The 18,147-nt window shown below is 38.8% G+C and overlaps 2 protein-coding genes across 3 annotated transcripts in view; one reads left to right on the top strand and one right to left on the bottom strand.

The window, feature by feature from the left end:
- Positions 1-2,348: 2,348 nt before the first annotated feature.
- On the bottom strand, positions 2,349-17,027 carry BHMT2 (betaine--homocysteine S-methyltransferase 2). The gene is made up of 8 exons (XM_037529159.2): positions 16,694-17,027; positions 11,925-12,057; positions 10,316-10,407; positions 9,162-9,353; positions 7,371-7,518; positions 6,938-7,120; positions 6,301-6,529; positions 2,349-3,175 (listed from the first exon to the last, which is right to left on the bottom strand). Exons 1-8 carry the CDS (start codon positions 16,724-16,726, stop codon positions 3,094-3,096), a joined length of 1,092 nt encoding a protein of 363 aa, XP_037385056.1. The 5' UTR covers positions 16,727-17,027; the 3' UTR covers positions 2,349-3,093.
- The window catches only part of DMGDH (dimethylglycine dehydrogenase), a 58,048-nt gene continuing 56,730 nt past the window's right edge, over positions 16,830-18,147 (top strand). Inside the window, exon 1 of one of the 2 annotated variants that reach the window (XM_037529154.2) lies at positions 16,830-16,985. In XM_037529154.2, coding sequence (XP_037385051.1) covers positions 16,885-16,985 — 101 coding nt within the window. In that variant the 5' untranslated portion in view covers positions 16,830-16,884. The remainder of the gene's footprint in view (positions 16,986-18,147) is intronic. The other variant, XM_037529156.2, reaches the window with a different exon arrangement.

The following is an 18,147-nucleotide window of genomic DNA, read 5'->3' as shown; positions in this document are numbered from 1 at the left end:
TCTTTCTGGAAGTCTAAATGAGCTATTCTTAGCTAACATGAACCTCAAATGATTTTCATTTTTCATGGGTTAAGAGATATGTAGATTTAAAAACACTTTGTTACCACTTACTGTATGTAAGTTATGTTTGCTTGCTACACTACTTCTAAGCTGTATGGCATGAAATTGGATGAAGTTTTTCATTTTGTTGGTGCAACCCAAGGACAAGATTCAGAGTGAAAGGTGGCTCCCCTTTCTGATATAGCCTTAGCTCTTTCTCTTCTCCCAATGCCATGTAATGCCCTTTTCACATAATCTTAACCTGCTAAGCAAGCTGTTATTGTGTGTGTATCCATTCCTGCAGTGTGGCATTCAGGGCCACGTAGTAAAGTTAAGCACAGGCTTTGACAATGCAGTGTGCCCAGAAAAGAGTCATCATGTGAATGAGAGGATTGGAAACCAAGTCACATACTTATATTACACTATATAACATGCAACAAGTGCCTATTCTATGCCAGGCGCTGTCCCTATGTATCTTGTTATCTTACTCAATCCTCATAGCACTCCATCATTTCACAGATGAGGTAATTAACAAAAATGTTAGCTGTTCAATGTTGCATAGCAAGTACAGGACAAAGTGTCTTAAAAACTATAACTTAGGTAAGAGGATATGAGGAAAAGTAAGTATATGGAAGTCGTAAAGCCTGTATTTAAATTTTTGAAGGGCTATCATATAGAAGCCATAAATGTGCTCTATGGGTGCACAAAGTTTACACTGGACCAACAGGTGAAAGTTGTTGATAAGTGGATTTCTGGTTAATATATATGCTCAGCGAAGTAAGTCAGAAAGAAAAATAAAAATACCGGATGGTCTCACTCATAGCAGGAATTTAGAAAACCTAAATAAGAGACCAGGAAAAAGACTAATCAATACAAAATAAAATCAAAATCAACAAGCAACTATAAACCAGAGACACGCTACCAGGGATGGGGGGGTGGTGAGGGAGGGGCAGGGAAAGGAAGGACTAGAGTCAAAATAACAGGGGGGGGGGTGCAATTGTATGGGAATATAACCAAAATGAAAATGCATACATTGTGCAAAGATGAAAAAAGATGTAAGAATGATATAAAATAAAATATTTAAATAAAAAAATATACAGACTAACTTTCAAAGAATGAGATTTATCTTAACAAAAAAAAAAAAAAAAAGTGCTGTTGAGAGGTAATGAGTTAATACTGGAAAAGTCCAGACACCAGATGGGCCAATATGGGATGCTGACAAAGACATTCAGGCATTTAGTGGTTTGGATTAGTCACCCTCAGGAATACCTCAGGTCTTAAGATGATGATAAATGAGTCACTCTAATTTCCAGTAAGGTGTGATTGTATAGACTGGGTAAAGTGGCAACATTTAATGTATTACAAGTTGTCTACATTATAGAAACAAGCAACAGGATTGAAGGGTCGATTCATATTAAGCAGAGTTCATTTTTAAAAACTTTGAATTCTGCAACAGTAAATTTGGATAGATTCTAATAAAAAGCAGCAGCTATGTGTACTACTAGAGGAAATATAGTATAATGGTTGTAAATCTGGATTCCAGAGTCAGACTATATGGGTTCAAATTCTGATTCTACCATTTACTACTAATTATGTGACCTCAGACAAATTGCTTAGCTTTGTTATACCTGGTTTCCTCATATGTAAACTATTGTGTAAAGACACTATCTCATCTTTTTTTTTTTTTAAGATTTATTTATTTTTTTTTTTTAAGATTTATTTATTTATTTATATAAGCACTGGGTACAGTCAGAAGCGTGGGAGGGTGAGAGAATTCACCAGAGCCAGAGTGGGGAATAGAGCAGGCAGACCAATGAAATACACTGCTGAGGGGAGCAGCAGGCGGCAGGAGAGGTCTGCGCACCATGTGGGACCCTCGCCCGGTGGCCAGGGATTGAACCGGCACTGCAGAGGCTGCAGGCAGCTTCGCAGCCCAGTGCTCAACAGCTGCACCACCAGGGGAGGCCCCACTGTCTCATCTTTTAATCCCTGTAGGGATCAAATGGGTCTCTTTCTTTCTCTAAATATATCTCTATCAGCAATATAGAGATATTGATATAAATATGTAGAGAGAGGGGAAAGGCAAGAGACTGGAACATAATAAGGAATAAATGTTTGCTATTATTTATTCTAAAGAATGCCCCCTGAAATTTCAGATATTCAAACAATATAAAAAGTGAGTAATTTTTAATTTTATTGTCACAAATTGAGACATTGTTTTGAAAAAATGGAGAGAAACTGACATGTAGCAAATAACAGAAAAATAAGTCAAAGAACAAAATTTAAAATTTGACTTTTAAAAAGGTCTTCTGAAATAGCTTCTCTGTTTTTATTTATTTTAAACAATCAACAATAAGTGTTTCTTTGAGTATTAAGTCTAAGCACAACCCTAATTACTTTAAGGGAATATGTAAAAATTTTATTACATTATTCTTTCCATAGTTTGTAGTCTAGCTATTTGTAGTTATAAAAACACATTATGCCTTTAAGTAAAATCATCTTTGAAAGTAATCACTTTGGGAGGTTATAGACTTATTTCAATAATCCAAACACTGCTCCAAACATTTTTTGCATCTTTTCCTTTGAGATTGTATATGGAATCACTAATACAAATCATTTAAGGAAAGCAGTCTCATGGCTTTAGTTCTGAATTTTGTTTACTTTTTCTCATGCATGTAGCTTAGTCACCTGAATAATCACAAGGCTTGATTCTCAGGGATTGCTGGTTATTTTAATGTTTCAAAATCACCCTAAAAGACAAGTTTTGCTATTCTTGATGATCTTCAAAAAGATGTGTAGTAGCATGACTGGACAGTAGATACCTGGAGGACAGGGACTTTTATCTCTCACCTTGGCATCTGCTGTGTGTCCAGTTCCTCATTTAAGCACAGTGACAGTGCAGTACGGGGTATTGAATAGAACTGAAAGGCACGTGAGCTGTTCAGCAGCTGGAGATGGCAGCTATGCTGAGGGTTAAGGTGAGGAAAAGGCTTTAGAAGGGAATTGAGGAGATTCTTTTCTGTTCTGTTATTTCAGTGTTTCTTTTACTACTCCTTAGGCATCAGGTTTTGACAGCGAAGGACAAAAAGGTCTGCCTGATGCTGGCAGTAGGTTCTCCCAATACTCCCTTTTGGCCCTGCATTAAGATAATAATAATTAATTAAAAGAGTCCTATCTACTTTATAAGTCCAATATGTTTTTATATACAATACTATATAATTATACTAGTATATATACTATATATAATATATAAATACTATATATCATTATACTATATAGTACATATATGTACATATTAGTGTATATATTTAGATAAATAAAACACAGACATACACTCACACATATGTACACATATATGCTTGCCAAATACATACAAATTTGGTGAATGATCAGGCTCATGTAGATCTTGTGCTTCAACAGAGAAAAAAATGTCCAGATTCACTAATTCCAGGGGTGTATTTCCCATTTCTACTTCAATAATAAATCGGTTTCACACCAAATTTCAGAAAGAGAATGTTTTTAAATATTACATGTTTTTGTGAATTACATTCATTCTGAAATTTCTAGCAGTTTCTTTCTAATGCTACTCAATATTCTAATGTAATGACAAGTATATGAAGATGGTGTTTAATGTAATGATATTAGTATAATTCTTGAAAAAATAACTATAAACAGATTACAAATTTGTCTGTATTTGCTTCTTGTTTTTAAACAAAGAAAGAAGAGTACAAAGGGTGGTCACAGTCCCTTATGTTAAATATATTTTAAAATATTTTTTCTACTTATGAAACAATGAGTAAATCAATATTTTAGGATGATGAAAACATTAGTGTTTCATCAGAATAATGTCTTATCTTTAATGGCATTTTAAGGATCCCTAGGCAGTGATAATTAAAACAAGCCATTACTCACTTATTTGAACTATTTCACAAAAATCATCACCTAAGTTGCTTTCTTCTCTTTTTAATCTGTTTGTATGTAGTATTTTTTTCTATGTACAATACCTATGAAAACCACCTTCTTTGGTAAATATATCACCTTGAAGAAATGTTTGGCTAAATGCTTTCTTCTCTACCTTTCAAATCTTTTGTAAATATATACAAAAGATTTTTAAATACTGCTTTTAAATAATTTTTCAATACTTTAGGAAAGTTATTCCAATTAAAAAATGAAGATTGTTCTAAAGTCTGAAGTGGGTAAACACATGCAAATGAATTAAATACAATCACAACACTTAATGAAGAGAAAACTGCAGAGATTGTGAGTGGTTTCTAGGGTGTAGTACTATATGGGCAGGGAGAGGGAGAGGGATAGAGAGGGAGCAAGAGAGAGAGAGAGAACAGTAATTTAGGGGACCTAGGAAAAATGTTTTCAATAATAAAGATGATTGATTCTAACAAATGGTATAATATAAAAATTGTAAGACCTTCAGGAAGGTGAAAGCCTACTCTTTCAACAGTGGCAAAAGAAGTTAATTAGAAATTCCTGCACAGTCAAATATTGTAAAAAGAAAGTCACAGTCCAAGCATGAAGCAAATTAAGATATAGCATGACTTTGGACTATAGATGAAATGCAAGAGAAGAGAATCAATTTGACCTTGATGACCTTGAACATTCTCCTACAAGTAGCTTAATTTTTATAAAATAGGATTATTTCTCTTTGTCCATAGTTCCATGCTTACACTTGGTTCTGCAGTAAAAAAAAAAAGTTTAGAAAATTATTACCAGTATAGCAGGATATTAGATTTGAAATGTAACTGGAGGCACCAAAATATGATAGCTATTAGGTATCAAAGCAAGTGAGATATTGCAGAAAGAGCCAGTCAGATGATTTGCCTGAATCAACACTGGAAAGTCTAGATCACAGAGGCCAGCTACTTTGCTTGTGAGTGAAGAGGGTGCAGTTAAATTGGGATCAGATCAAATTCTTAGAGTCTGCATAAAAGAAGGGCAAAAGATCCTTTAGCCACTTTTGAACCTAATAGGAATAAGTGAGCCATCCTTGAGGTATTTAACATCTGGCACAAGAGAATCATGAGGAAGGACAATCTGCTTAAAAAATCCAGGACCTGAGGGCAAAGCAGCAGTCAGAAAAAAATGCAATGATTGTGGCATGTGAAGTAAAGACAGAAGTTCTCAGTGGAACCATTGGAAGAATCTGCCAGGCATAGTAAAGGGAGTCTTCCTATTAGGATGTCAGTAAAGTAATAACAGTTTTCTCTCCTTACATTCTCTCTCCTCTCACTTTGATACTTGAAGAGGTCAGAAACCATGGGTAGCAAGATGGGAAGCAGGGGTTGGAAGCAGGAGACAGAGAAAGACACTAAGTCTTGCCTTCCCTGGCTTTCTGTCTCTACGGGAAGACAGAAGATTTATGCTGGAAACATGTTTCAAGTTTTGATTATACATGGAACCGAACACTTTTAAAGGCTGAATTGGGACTGCTAAATCAAGTGATCATGGGGCTTTCTATTGCCTAAGAAGACCTAAAGAAGTCCTGACATTTGTCAGTATTTTCAAACAGGGACAAGGGAAGGAATTCACCCACTGAGCAGACTCAAGGAGAAAAAAAACCTGCATTCTGATATATTTCATGAATCCTGCTTATTTAATATGACAATGATAACATTATGTTATTTACTATTATGTTATGATATGACCATGATAATATTATGTTTTACATTTTTATAATAAACCTACAGACAAAGCTTAGAAGTCTTACATTTAGAAGAGTTACATTTACAGAGCAGAACACTCTGGTTATAAACCTTCATGATATAAAAGTAATGAAGCCAAGAAGTAAATGAGAGAGGAAAGGTAGAGGGAAGCAGGAGTCAATTCTTTCCTTACAGGGAGTGGCATCATGTTATACTGCCTCATTGTGGTGGACTAAGAAATAGGTGGTTAGCTATGAAATTCAAGATTATAAAAATAACTAACAGAAGAAATAAAAATGGAATGAATCAAAATTGGGAAAAGGAGAATAGGAGGAAAAGAAGAAGATTATGTGATTTAAATTCCTCAGCTTTCATAAAGGGTAATGACCATCTTAAATTGACAAAACAAGACAGATAGAAGACTTCAAAACACAAAGGACAGATTCAGTTGGGAATGGGACTGATGTCAGAAGGGGGAAGTTTTTACTTTTAATTTTTATACACTCTGATACCTTTTGAGTTTTTATAACTGTGTATGCATAATGTTTAAAATAAGTAAAGTGAGATTAAAGGAAGGCAATAATATTGATTTAGAAAATCCTACCTGGCTCTAATCCAAGGTTTGGTATGCATGTCCAAACCACTTCCCCAGCTGCCATGCTTTTCTGAAGCTGGTGGCAAAAATCCCCTTTCAGGGGCCAGCTCCTCTGCAATAGCCCGGATATGATAGGGCTCAAATCCACAGCATCCGCCAATGTACCTGATCCCCAGGTTGTAGGCCTCTCTGGCATATTTATGAATATCCCATCTGGTTGCAACTCTAGGCTCCAGTGCTGTAACACAATAATTATAACATTTCTGTTACTGTCTCTATTTTCTATTGAAAGATACTCTGGTGGGACCTCCCCTGGTGGCACAGAGGTTGAGCACTGGGTTGCGAGGCTGCCCACAGCCTCTGCAGCGCTGGTTTGATCCCTGGCCAACGGCGAGGGTCCCACAAAAAAAAAAAAAAAAAATGCTCTGGTGGTTATTATTGTTCAATTAAAAAACTACAAACTTTAGATTATGCATTCTATTATGCATTCTTCAGATGGCTCATTTTTGGTTAACAATGAATGCTTTTGTTTATACAGTCTAGTATGTCAGACTAGACCAGTAAGTAAGTTATTTACTTACTATAGTTGCTTCCATTTTGTTGCAACAAGAAATCACAGGGACCTCCCATATGCACCCGAGCTTACCAAAGGGATATTCAGGGAGATCCACAAATCCTCCCTTGTTGCAGTCAGGTGTGTGGAACCCTAAGGACTGCACCATAAAGTGTGCTTTCAACCCTGCAGCCTGGAGGCCTTCCTTCATCAGCTCCATTGTCTTCAAACTGGTCCTGGGCCCAAAGCGGCAATTGACCCCAATGATCGAAGCCCCTAGTCAAAGAAATATAGAAATTCGCAAACTAAGAAAGAAGGAGACAGACAAATACCAGATGGTGTCACTTATATGTGGAATATAGAAAAACTAGACATCTTATTTATTTGCTTGTTTTTAATTTTTTAATAGTTGGAAATTGCCTTAAAGATTAACTCTTCCCCTTCACTTCCCAAGCTTCATAGATAAGGAGACTGTTAAAGTTTATAAACAATGACTGAACTGCTTATCACATTGAGCCCAAATTACCTGCCTTCACCAGCTTCACAGCACATTCTCCGGGGGTCACGCCATGCATGTCTCCCTCTGGGCCTATGCACATCGTCACTGCCACTGGTTTCCCTGATCCTTTTAAGACTTCTACAGCCCACACAGCTTCTTCAGCATGATCAAAATACTAAGAGAAATTTCATTTTTTTTTTAATGGTCCAAATATAAAGCAGATTTTGAATGACAGAATACAAATATTGCAAAACAGTTACAAAAATGACCACATATATATATATATAAGATATGCTAAGAAATGTATTTTAGCAGATTTTTTTGAGTAAGTAGTTGAGTTTTTTAGCAATAATATACAGATTTTTATTTGTGAGCATTGATTCAGTAAAAAGATGACTGTTACTGAAAAAAAGAGAAAAACCACAAAGTTTTAAAAACTGAGTATTTAAAATCGTAATTTGATATACAAAAAATAAAATTGGATTCATCCTTTATGGAACTGGGATAACTTCTGAAAAATAATGAATAGTTTATCATGCTTTACACTCAAAAGTGTTTTTATATTCATTGCTAGATATTCACAAATAATCCTTAAAAATAGGAAGGCTAGCCCCAGAGAACATTAAAGGACAGAGTGGAGAGGGTTTAGCTACCCAGTTTCTTTGCTGGTAACTGAAAGGACGCCTTGTCTGGTAAACCCATGGTGCTTTACAGGAACCCCCTCAAGTATGACAACTGAAAATCTGACCTTAAGTTTAAATAGAGAAAAGCCAACAGAAATCTCCTTGGTTTTTTCCTTCTTAATTTAGAGACAGATTCCGTAGATGCAATGTGTGAGGAATGATAGAAAGAATCAAATAGAGGTTCTTACAAAAGCAAACTTGTATTCTCATCCATCTGGGGAATACATAGAGCAGAGTTTGTGTTTGTACCTGCAGATGATTGCTTCAAGGTGGGTTAGCTAGGCTCGTGTCACCCTGAGCCGAGGGAAGGCAAGATTTCAATGGAGCAATTGGGGAAATACAACTGCAAGGCTCTTGTCCTTGTTAGGGTAAAGACTTGTCTTGACAACAAGTAGTAGTAATTGTGATGGGAAATGGTGTTTTAATTTTGGGAGGTGGAAGGAAAAGAATGTTTTAGGTCTTCACGCACTAGGCTTACCTCTGCAATCAAGAAGTCCACATTTTTCCTGATAAAAACCTCTAACTAGAGTTGAAAAAGTTTTTTAATCCTAGCTTCATCCTTGTGGTGTTTGTATGTTGCTGTGTGGCAATTCATACTGATTCTTTCTTCAAAATATCACTCATATGTTATTGCCCAAGTAAACACAGAGAGGTGGGAGTGAGTGGAGGAGAGCCAGGGAACTACTGAGGACCAAGTGTTAGTGGTGGGTCTGGATGAGTCTGAGTATCTACCCACAAACTAGGCTTTGCTTCCTTGTGACCTCTAGCCCCAATCACACATTTCCATCCTGTCCTGTCCCTACCATGGGACAGGATGATCACTGAATCACTGTCCCCTTCCTTTCACCCCACATTGTTGGGCCTCCTGAGAATCAACTGCTGCAACTACCCAGAACTTAGAAAACCACAGGGGAAAGTTAGACCTCTCCTGGGTCTGTCCTTTGACTTCAACAGGAACCTAGCATACAAGTGAAAGGGTGTTGGCCTTGACTATAGTGCATTTAAACAAACCTTTGACCATCTGCACAGAATAAATGAGGGCACAAGGCAGTCCAATACCCTCATGAAAGTTGAATACTATGCAGTTATACTTGCCAAAACAGGCTTCATCCTTTCCCTGTAATACGAGGCTTACCTCTGCAATCAAGAAGTCCACATTTTTCCTGATAAAAACCTCTAACTGGAGTTGAAAAAGTTTTTTAATCCTAGCTTCATCCTTGTGGTGTTTGTATGTTGCTGTGTGGCAGATTCCCGCTGCTACCAAAGCATCACCTTTGTCGGCCACTTCTCTAGCAAGGTCACAGGCAACAGCATTTACATCTTCCCACTGAGGTTAGAGAGCAAGAGTTGAGATGGTGGACTTGGTATTTTAAAGGTAAAATATAATAGATAACAAAGGGGTGAATGAGCCAATAAGAGGAGTATAAATTTCTAGTTTAAACAGCAATATGAGAAGACCAGCAGAATTGGGTACCGCCTCCTCTCCTGCCAGTGAACTTTGTATTTCCACGATTGTACTGACTACTCTGGATTGTAGTAAATGTTTATTTGTTTGACTTTCACACTGTGAGCCTCTTCAGATAGGGTCTATGCTTTTGTACCATCTTTGCATCTAGCACAGAGAATGGACTATAATACATACTCAGTAAGTGTTTGGTTGAATGATAAATGGGCATTAACATTTACAGTATTAATACCTTATATTTACAGAATATTTTGCAATACTTCCACATCCTTCACCTTATCCATTTTTTTTTTCTAAACAACCTTATGCATGCAAGCATAAGTTATCTCCATTTTGCAGGGAAAAAAACAATGTTCCATGCAGTTGTGTCTTGCACAAAGTCACGCAACCAATAGGTGGCAATGTTGGGTGTCAAAGCCAATTCTTTTCATACCCAGCCCGGTGTTGTGTTCCCTAGAACCACTCTGTCTCCAAAGGAATAAGAAGAAATATGAAATACAGTGGAAAGAGTATTTATAAAGTGTTCTTTCTCTGCAGAAAAAAATAGCACAGGAGCATGGTAATGCCCTTTTGATGAGTTATTCTTCCCAGCTCTATTCTCTCCTATCTCCCCTAGTTAAAAATAAAGAAAAAACACTTATATATGTAAAATATAATACTTTATATACCTGTAAATTAAACAGTTACAGAAAAGATACTTTATAAGTAGTAACATATCAGGTCAATTCCACAGCTCCCATCCAGAGGTTATTTTTATTACCCCTGATCTTCCTTCCCACCCGCCATCCCAACCCCCACCCCCAACAGTTGGCATTGCAGTTTACCTTACTTTCCATACTGTCCTCACTGGCAGAAAAAGTGAAAGTCTGCATGACATTTGCTCCTGCTCTTAAGAATTCCATGTGAAGCTGATGAACTACAAAATAGTTGTTTTCAAAATTGAAATTAAAAAAATTAAAATCATAGAAGCTAAAATCATAAAATCATTTTCAGCAACAGGTGCTTCTTTACTCACATCTCTTTCAATTATATACAATTTCAAACTTGGTAATTATAAAAAATTGCATATAAAATTCAGTAAAATCCAAGGATAATACATGGCAGAGTCCCTAAATAGGGGCTCTATGTAGCGGCCTCATATTGCTCTGCTGGTGGATCTCTGCAGTCACCTGCAGAGACTAAGATCTGGTTGGCCAATTGCCCATCAGTCTCATTGTCTAGAGAGGGTGTATCCATTTACCAGTATCTTTAAAAATGTAGCAGATTTACTTATAGTCAGAGCTGGGCCCTCAGAGCAGAATGAAGAAATTGTCCTAGTGGGCAGAATGCATATGGGTCGAGATTCATTCTGGAAGCAAGCAGCTGGGGAGATATATTCTGGAAGATTTCCCATTTAGAAAGTCTTTCCTCTCTCTGTCTAATCACCACTTCCCCCAACAACCCTCCTTTGCTGTTTCAATACTTTCTTCCTGATTTAGCAAAAAGGTATTCTAAAATTAAGGAAAAGTTCCTCTTGGGCAGATGAAAACTTCCTGCTAAGCACCAGAGAGACAAACCTCATACTATAAAATTCTGGTGTCTGATGAAACAGTAATAATGGCTATCCAGAACTGAGGATATACTAGCCTGTGTCATATCCCCATGTGACAGATGAAAAAACTGATCCTTGGAAAAGTCAGTTTCTTGTCAGTGGGAGACCAAGACAGCACCTCCGCTTTGTTGGATACATTACACTTATGTGAATGAAATTGATCGAATCAAAAGTTCCTCTCCCAGCTTATATCCTGTTTCACATTTCATTCTTTGTCTTTATTTTCCATTTTAGAAGAGTGAACAAATACACAAAATAAGTAAAAATAGAATTAAAATTCCAATTTGACGTTAATCACCAATCTTACACAATTATGACCTTCAACTGTTTTTTCAGCCAGGAGGAGGTAAAGCTGTTCTCTCTCTCTCTCTCTCTCTCCTCTCTCTCTCTCTCTCTCTCTCTCTCACACACACACACACACACTCACACACACATACACACACACACACCCCAGAACCTGGCTGTTTATTGTCTATGCTGTGAAGATGGTGATTACCATCAATCATACTTTCTAGTCACACTAATGCAAATTAGTCAGAAGGAGGACTCTGAAGCAATAACAGTTTCACTGAGTTCTATGTCAAGGAAACTTTTGAATGTCCTCAAGGTAAATATTCATGGGAGAAATATTAAGATATGTATTTTAGCACTCTCTAAGAGGGGATTCTCGAGAAAGAGAGCGCATGAGAGAGCGAGAGCATGCCCTTTGCTTCAGTTCATATTCTGTTAACATCTCCACTTCCTGGCAATTTTGCCAAGTGAACCAGTCAGAAAATACTAGTTACTAAAACTTTCTCTTAGGTTTAAGGAAGGCAAGCATTCTTGGTGATTCTGGCACTGACCTGCCTCTGGATGTTCTACTACTACTTCTGGAGTCCAGAGCCCAGCCTTCACATAGCCCCTCTTCTCCAGAGTGATGAGAAAGCTGCCATCTCCAACCACAACCTCCCCACTGTCCAGGCGTTCCAAAATACCCTGAAAAAGAAAGGGAAAAAATCACCTAAACCCATTCCCTTTCTTTTCATAATTTTAGTAAAGGTGATACTATGTTTTATTTTGCAGCTTCAGCTCTGTTAAAATTATCAGTGTCTAAAAAGCAAAGATTTTTAAAAAGATTGAGTATGTCTTGGATAATCCAGGTACTTGTTTTGGGTGATCAAAGTGATGTGACTTTTTTTTTTAAAGATTTATTTTTATTTATTTATTTATACAAGCACTGGGTACAGTCAGAAGCGCGGGAGGGTGAGAGAATTCACCAGAGCCAGAGCGGGGAGCAGAGCAGGCAGAAGGACGGAAGTACACTGTGCGCCTATGTGACTTTTTTTTAAAATTAAATGAACATTTAGTGTGAGTCAAATTATAGTGAAAATACTAATTTCATGAAAAATTATTTTGTTTTTTTCAACATATGAGGGCAGATTCTGCTAGCTGCCTAATTAATATGCTCTGTTTGGAGTAGGCTGACCAATGAGACATAGGTGGAAGTTTATTAAAGATTTCTGGAAGTGTTGCTTTTCTGATACAGATGCATACTCCCTTCCATCTTGCTACTTCTTATCCTTCCTAACTGGAATGTCAGCATAAGTCCTGGAAACCTAGCAATCAGCTTGCGGTTATGCCATCAAAAGCATGCTAAGGCTAGTGGAGAGCCCTGGTTTCTTAATGACATCACTGAGTAGCTGCAGCAGCTATGGGCCCCCAGACCTCTGGCTAAGTGTGAATAACCAACCTCTTTTTGTGTGTGTGTAAAATACAGAACATAATCCTAATGGACACACGTTTTATAATTATGCCCCACATTTTCCAGCATGTCGGAGAATATGTTATTACTGAGTATTCCCAACAACTCTGAGAGCTAGTCAGGGGAGACAGTTTTCCTCACCATTTTATAAATGAAGAAACTGAGGCTCAGAAAGGTTAAATGACTTGTTCAAGATCAAAAAACTAAGTAAAAAAGCAGACTTTTTAGACTCTAGAAGAGATCTTCTAAATACCTAATATGACCTTTTTCTATTTCCCTACCTTTCTATTCATCCCATCCATCATTTAAATAAGGGGTTGTAATCAGATCCGTTAGTAATGAGATTGATTTTCCTTGTCTAAAACATTCCTTTCCTGGATACCCACACCAGCTTACCCTCTCACTTCATTCAGGTCTTAGGTCAAGTGCCTTCTCAGAGATGCTTTTCCGGACCGCCCCATTCAAAACCGCAAACACCCACATGTTGATCCCCATCCCTGTTGTTCAGACTGCCTTAGTTGATTGTTAAAAATACAAGGCTAGTTCATTTCAGGCCTGTCAACAGCTAGACATAAAAGACGATATGGATGGGGAAGAAAATCTCCAGCTGTCCATTCTAGCCAGTCATATCTGCAGTCAAGTAAGGTATATTAGAAGGGATTTCAATGAAGACTGAGCACCAGGTCACCAGCCCCACGACATCTTCATTTTGCGTTAGAGGTGCACTGGAGCCCAGCTGGTTAGCTGTGTTAGCTGTGTTTCACAGAACGAACTCCTGATTTTAGTTATTTCCCCCTATTTTTATATCTAATAGTGAATTTTAGCTAAATGTGAACAAAATGTTCACATTTACTATGAATCTCACCTATCTCTGTACACTCCCTCCATCAAATGCTATTCATTGTTTCCATTTTGTACATTTGAAACATACAAAAGGACCTCAGTTTTAAACTTTCCACAAGGCCTTCCACCTGGCAGATAACCCCTATACAAAAGGGATAAATGTTGGACTAAGACAAGATCTCTGCCCTCAAAAAACTCAAAGTCTGGCTAGCCTGGCAAAGACCAAGAGATAACAAAACATCACAGCACAATGTAATAAATAAGGCTGCAGAGGAATACAGAGGAGAGAAGCAGAGGTATAGTCATCTTTATCAATCTTCATCTGAGAAATCTAACACAGTTGAATTAAGTTAAATGTTAAGAATCAAATTCAATCGTACACATCAAACAACTTTAAAGGGGAAAAATATTGACACACAATTTGGGTGTTATAGGTTAGACTCTCACTTCCCACAACCAATCTGTCACAGGGTTACAGTGACAGTCCTGTTAGCAATTTGGAACCAAGCTAAATGGGAGGAAAAATATGGATTGAGTAATTTTCATTCTCCATCAAATGATAGGACTAGGGAGAGGGTTTCTTCTGGCTTTATCCCTAAGGGTGTCTATTTAACGCTTCTCATGGCTGTTCCCCCCATCCTTGGAATGTTCCACTGTGCACTATCTTCCATTGTTGCCAGAGCAAAAGCTTTTGACTTACTCTTATTTGTAATTATCTCCTCCTTTGAGTCCTTCTTAAGTTCACACACCTTCTTCAACACCTCTACCGCAGTGTCCAGTTTCTTACCTATCTCCTTTGTTTGCCTCAAGATGCTTACGTGCATGTCTCAATTGTCTGTGTCCCTACTTCCTCAGACAGTAGGCAACATAGGGAAGGCCCTTAAATTATGTAAGTTAGCAGACAGATTAGACAGCTTTGAAAATATCACGTCTCATCTATGCTACAACTTTGATCCTGAGGAGACCAAAATATGACAATCTTTAACAGAAAATTAGCTGGGGTTTTAAGAAAATTATACTACATATTTTGACTATCTTTATGATACCAAATAAAGGTAAGACATTTTGATCTTTTATCTGGATGTCTGACCAACAGTTAAAATTTTGCCAGTTTTCTAAATACTCATTAGCAAAATAACTAAATTACCAAGATGTGAATTAAACACATTGTTTAACACCCTCTTCACTGTAATACCTACTATCTCAATTAATGATTAGACCAGTATAATTAATCTTAAAACAACTCCAGAATGATAGAGGACTGTGTCAAGTGAAGAGCAGTACATTTAGATTTTCATTTTATCCTTCCTTTCAGTGTGTCAGTGAATCCACTGTGAATCGATAGAGTAAGAGGCATTTACGCCTTCTTTGTGCAGCACTATCACTATCTAAAAACCTGTGGATTGAGGATCTGGCTACAGGGCAGCTTTACTCATGCAGAGGAGGAGACAAACCTCACCCCATGGCAGAAGACAGTCAGCGATCCAATCTGCCTAAAATATCCACCTATCTGTCTGAAATTGTTCTCTTTGGGTAAAAGGAGCAGTTGGAGGTGTTTTGGATGGCAATTAAATGAATTCTTAAAATGTTCTTGTTAGGTGAGAAAAGTGGTGAGGATTAGCTCCTTCCCACTAATATTTGAACTCCCAGGTACACATTAACATGGATTGTCATTATGATAATCTTGGTGTTGCAAGAGCAGAGACCAGGAAGAAATTGAACAGGGACAGCCTATTTTAAAAGTCTTTTTAAAAAAACTGAACTACAAAAGTAAACACAGCATCATAGAAAGTCTGCAGAACGAAATCAGTACAATGTTTTTTGCTGCTTTATCTTTTTTATATTATGCTCATTTTCTTCATTGCTCATGTTTTACTTTCATAATCGGCAAAGTATATCTAAAATATATCTCTGTTGTGTTTTTCAAACCCATATTCCACATCTTATGTAACTGTTACCGTTATTGTGTTCTTCCCTACAGTGTATATAAAAATATTTATATAGTTGGGATTAGTCTGCACCATATCTCCTTTTGTAACTTAACCACTGCCAAAGCACTTTTGCTGACTCCATGCTTAACTTTTTAATTAGTTGCCCAATAACTTATTAAGTGGATGAAACTTTAGAGAGCCCACTGTTGTCGGGTGCCTTTGTAGCTCCCAACTTTTTAGTATAAAAGAACCAGTGCTGCACATTTCCATTCCTATACCGCTGCCCCACCCACCCCAATCTGAATTACAGAGCACAGGTAGGTTGCTCTGAGGGGTTCTGGAGATGTCCCGCATACGAGTTCAAGCGTTTCCCCAACTTTTGGTAATTCCTTCTCCCCATCACAAACACACACTCCGCAAAATGGAGGAGCAACACAGACAGTGGGTAACTAGACCAAGAGAGGCCAAGAAGGAGGTAAAAGAAAGGGATTGTCGGGAGCGAAGAGGCAGAAGGACTCCCCAGCACTGCACTCTCCGCCTTTTGCCGCGGGTCTGTGAGCGTCGGCGCCCAGACAGTTTCCCGCCAGCCCGCGCCTCGCAAAGCTGCGGCCCTTCTCAAAACATGAAGGAAAGGAGTTCTGGAGTCTTGAAGAAGTAAAGAGCAGCGGGTGAGGGTCGGCAGCGGGTAGAAAATGTGAGCGCAGGTGAGCGCGGCTTCTCAGCCGGGAGGCTAGACTTGGAGTCCCCGCTCCACCCCGCACTAGATCGGTGGCGGCGCTAGTGCTTGAACTCTCTGCGCCTCAGTTTCCCCACCTGTAAAATGGGAATGAATTTTGCGTAAAGCAATGCCAGACAAAGAGAAAGGGCTCAATAAAAGTCACCCAAGATTGTTATCTAATCCCCACACGAGGCATCATCATCATCCCCAGCAAATCGCGATGCGGTAAACCGAGGTGCAGCGCCCCCCTCCCAACCCTCCCCCCGCCCCCAGGTGCTTGGCTAAGCTCACAGGGTTTGGCTAGAGGTTGAAGTGGGATTTGAAATCCAAACGGTAGGGGCCCCACGGCCTGCAGGGCTGAGCACCTCGGACACTCACCTTCTTGGCCCCGGGGCCTGAGGTCGGTGCCATCTTGTCGTGACTACGGGCACCGGGTCTCGCGGGCGCGTTAGTTCAGGAGTCCGCCCTTCGCCCGGGGGAGGGTCCCACCGCCTCCCAGCCGGCTCCGAGGCCCCAGGCTGCTGGCTGGCCTCAGAACAGGTGCCCGCGCTGTGGGTCTCGGCCTCGCCATGCTCCGGCCAGGAGCGCAGTGGCTCCGGGGCCTCGGGTTTCGGAGCTTCCCGCTGCGGGGCTCCCCCAGCGGCCCGCGCTCAGTCTCAAGCACCAAAGGGTGAGTGGGGGTCCCACCTGCGCAGAGGCCAGAGGCCCAGGGCTGCTGGGGCGGGAGCTACAGGTTGAGACAGTCTTCCGGGCTAGGGGGCGCTTCGGCCTCTGAGAAACCGACATTCGGATTTCTTGAATTATTTACGTTTTCTTTTCCATACGCAACGTTGCAAAGTGAAGCAAAATCAAAGGGTTCTTGGAGCAAAATCTCTTTCCCTAGCCCCTTTCCAGTCAACTGTTAACTGAGACTTCATCCAAAGATAGTTTATGTGTAGTGGCGTATGTGTAGGCAAATAGAAGTGTATATGTGTTCTTCTTTGACTTACTCAAACCTTGCTTTTTTCAATTATCAATATTTCTTGGAGATTGTTCATAGCAGCACATATTAATGTGCCTGATTCTTTTTGATGGATGCATAGTTTTCCATCCTGTCAATATTCCACAATATAATTAAACTGCCTTTTAATAAGCATGTAGACTGTTTCCAGTTTTTTGTTACTGCAAAGCTATGCATATGAAAAATATACACATATATTTGGGTACATAAGGGAGTCTGTGTATAGAATTAATTTTAAAAGTGAAATTGCTGGGGAAAAATCATTTACAATATTGTGCATTTGAAATACTGCAAGCACCAAATTATCCACTAAGTCAGTGGTGTCAGCCTGCATGTCCCCCACCAGTATATGTCTTTTGTTCAAATCTTGCCTGGTACCTTTGCTAGGTGGAAATGATATTCCCGCTTTCTATTTGTCTGTATTTAAATAGGAGCATTGCTGAGCATCTTTTGACTTCCCTATCTATGTTGGTAGATTACTCATAGTTGCAAGATAAAGCTTCTATTTTCCAATATCATGAGTTGACTCAATTTTTATTTTATGCCCAATGACCTGAAATTCTGGCATCAGAAGGTCTGGTTTTGAGTTCCAGCCATTCAGCCTTTCATCCAACAAATATTTACAGGGTGTCTGCAATATGCTAAACTTGATTCTAGGACTAGGACTACAATAGCCACTGAGTCACAGTTCTTGCTCCATTAATTATACAGAATGTGCCTTTAATGCCCGTAAGTTTGTTTCCTCATCTATGAAGTGGAGATATTAATATTTGCTCTAACTCACAGGATTGATGCAAATATTAAATGAGGGAATGCATATGCAACTGTTTTG

This window comes from Talpa occidentalis, unplaced genomic scaffold (genome assembly GCF_014898055.3).
Source record: "Talpa occidentalis isolate TD23 unplaced genomic scaffold, MPIMG_talOcc4v2.1 talOcc4.6, whole genome shotgun sequence".
Lineage (NCBI taxonomy): Eukaryota > Metazoa > Chordata > Mammalia > Eulipotyphla > Talpidae > Talpa > Talpa occidentalis.
The sequence above is the reverse complement of the archived record's forward strand: the minus strand, read 5'-3'. Positions and strand labels throughout refer to the sequence as shown.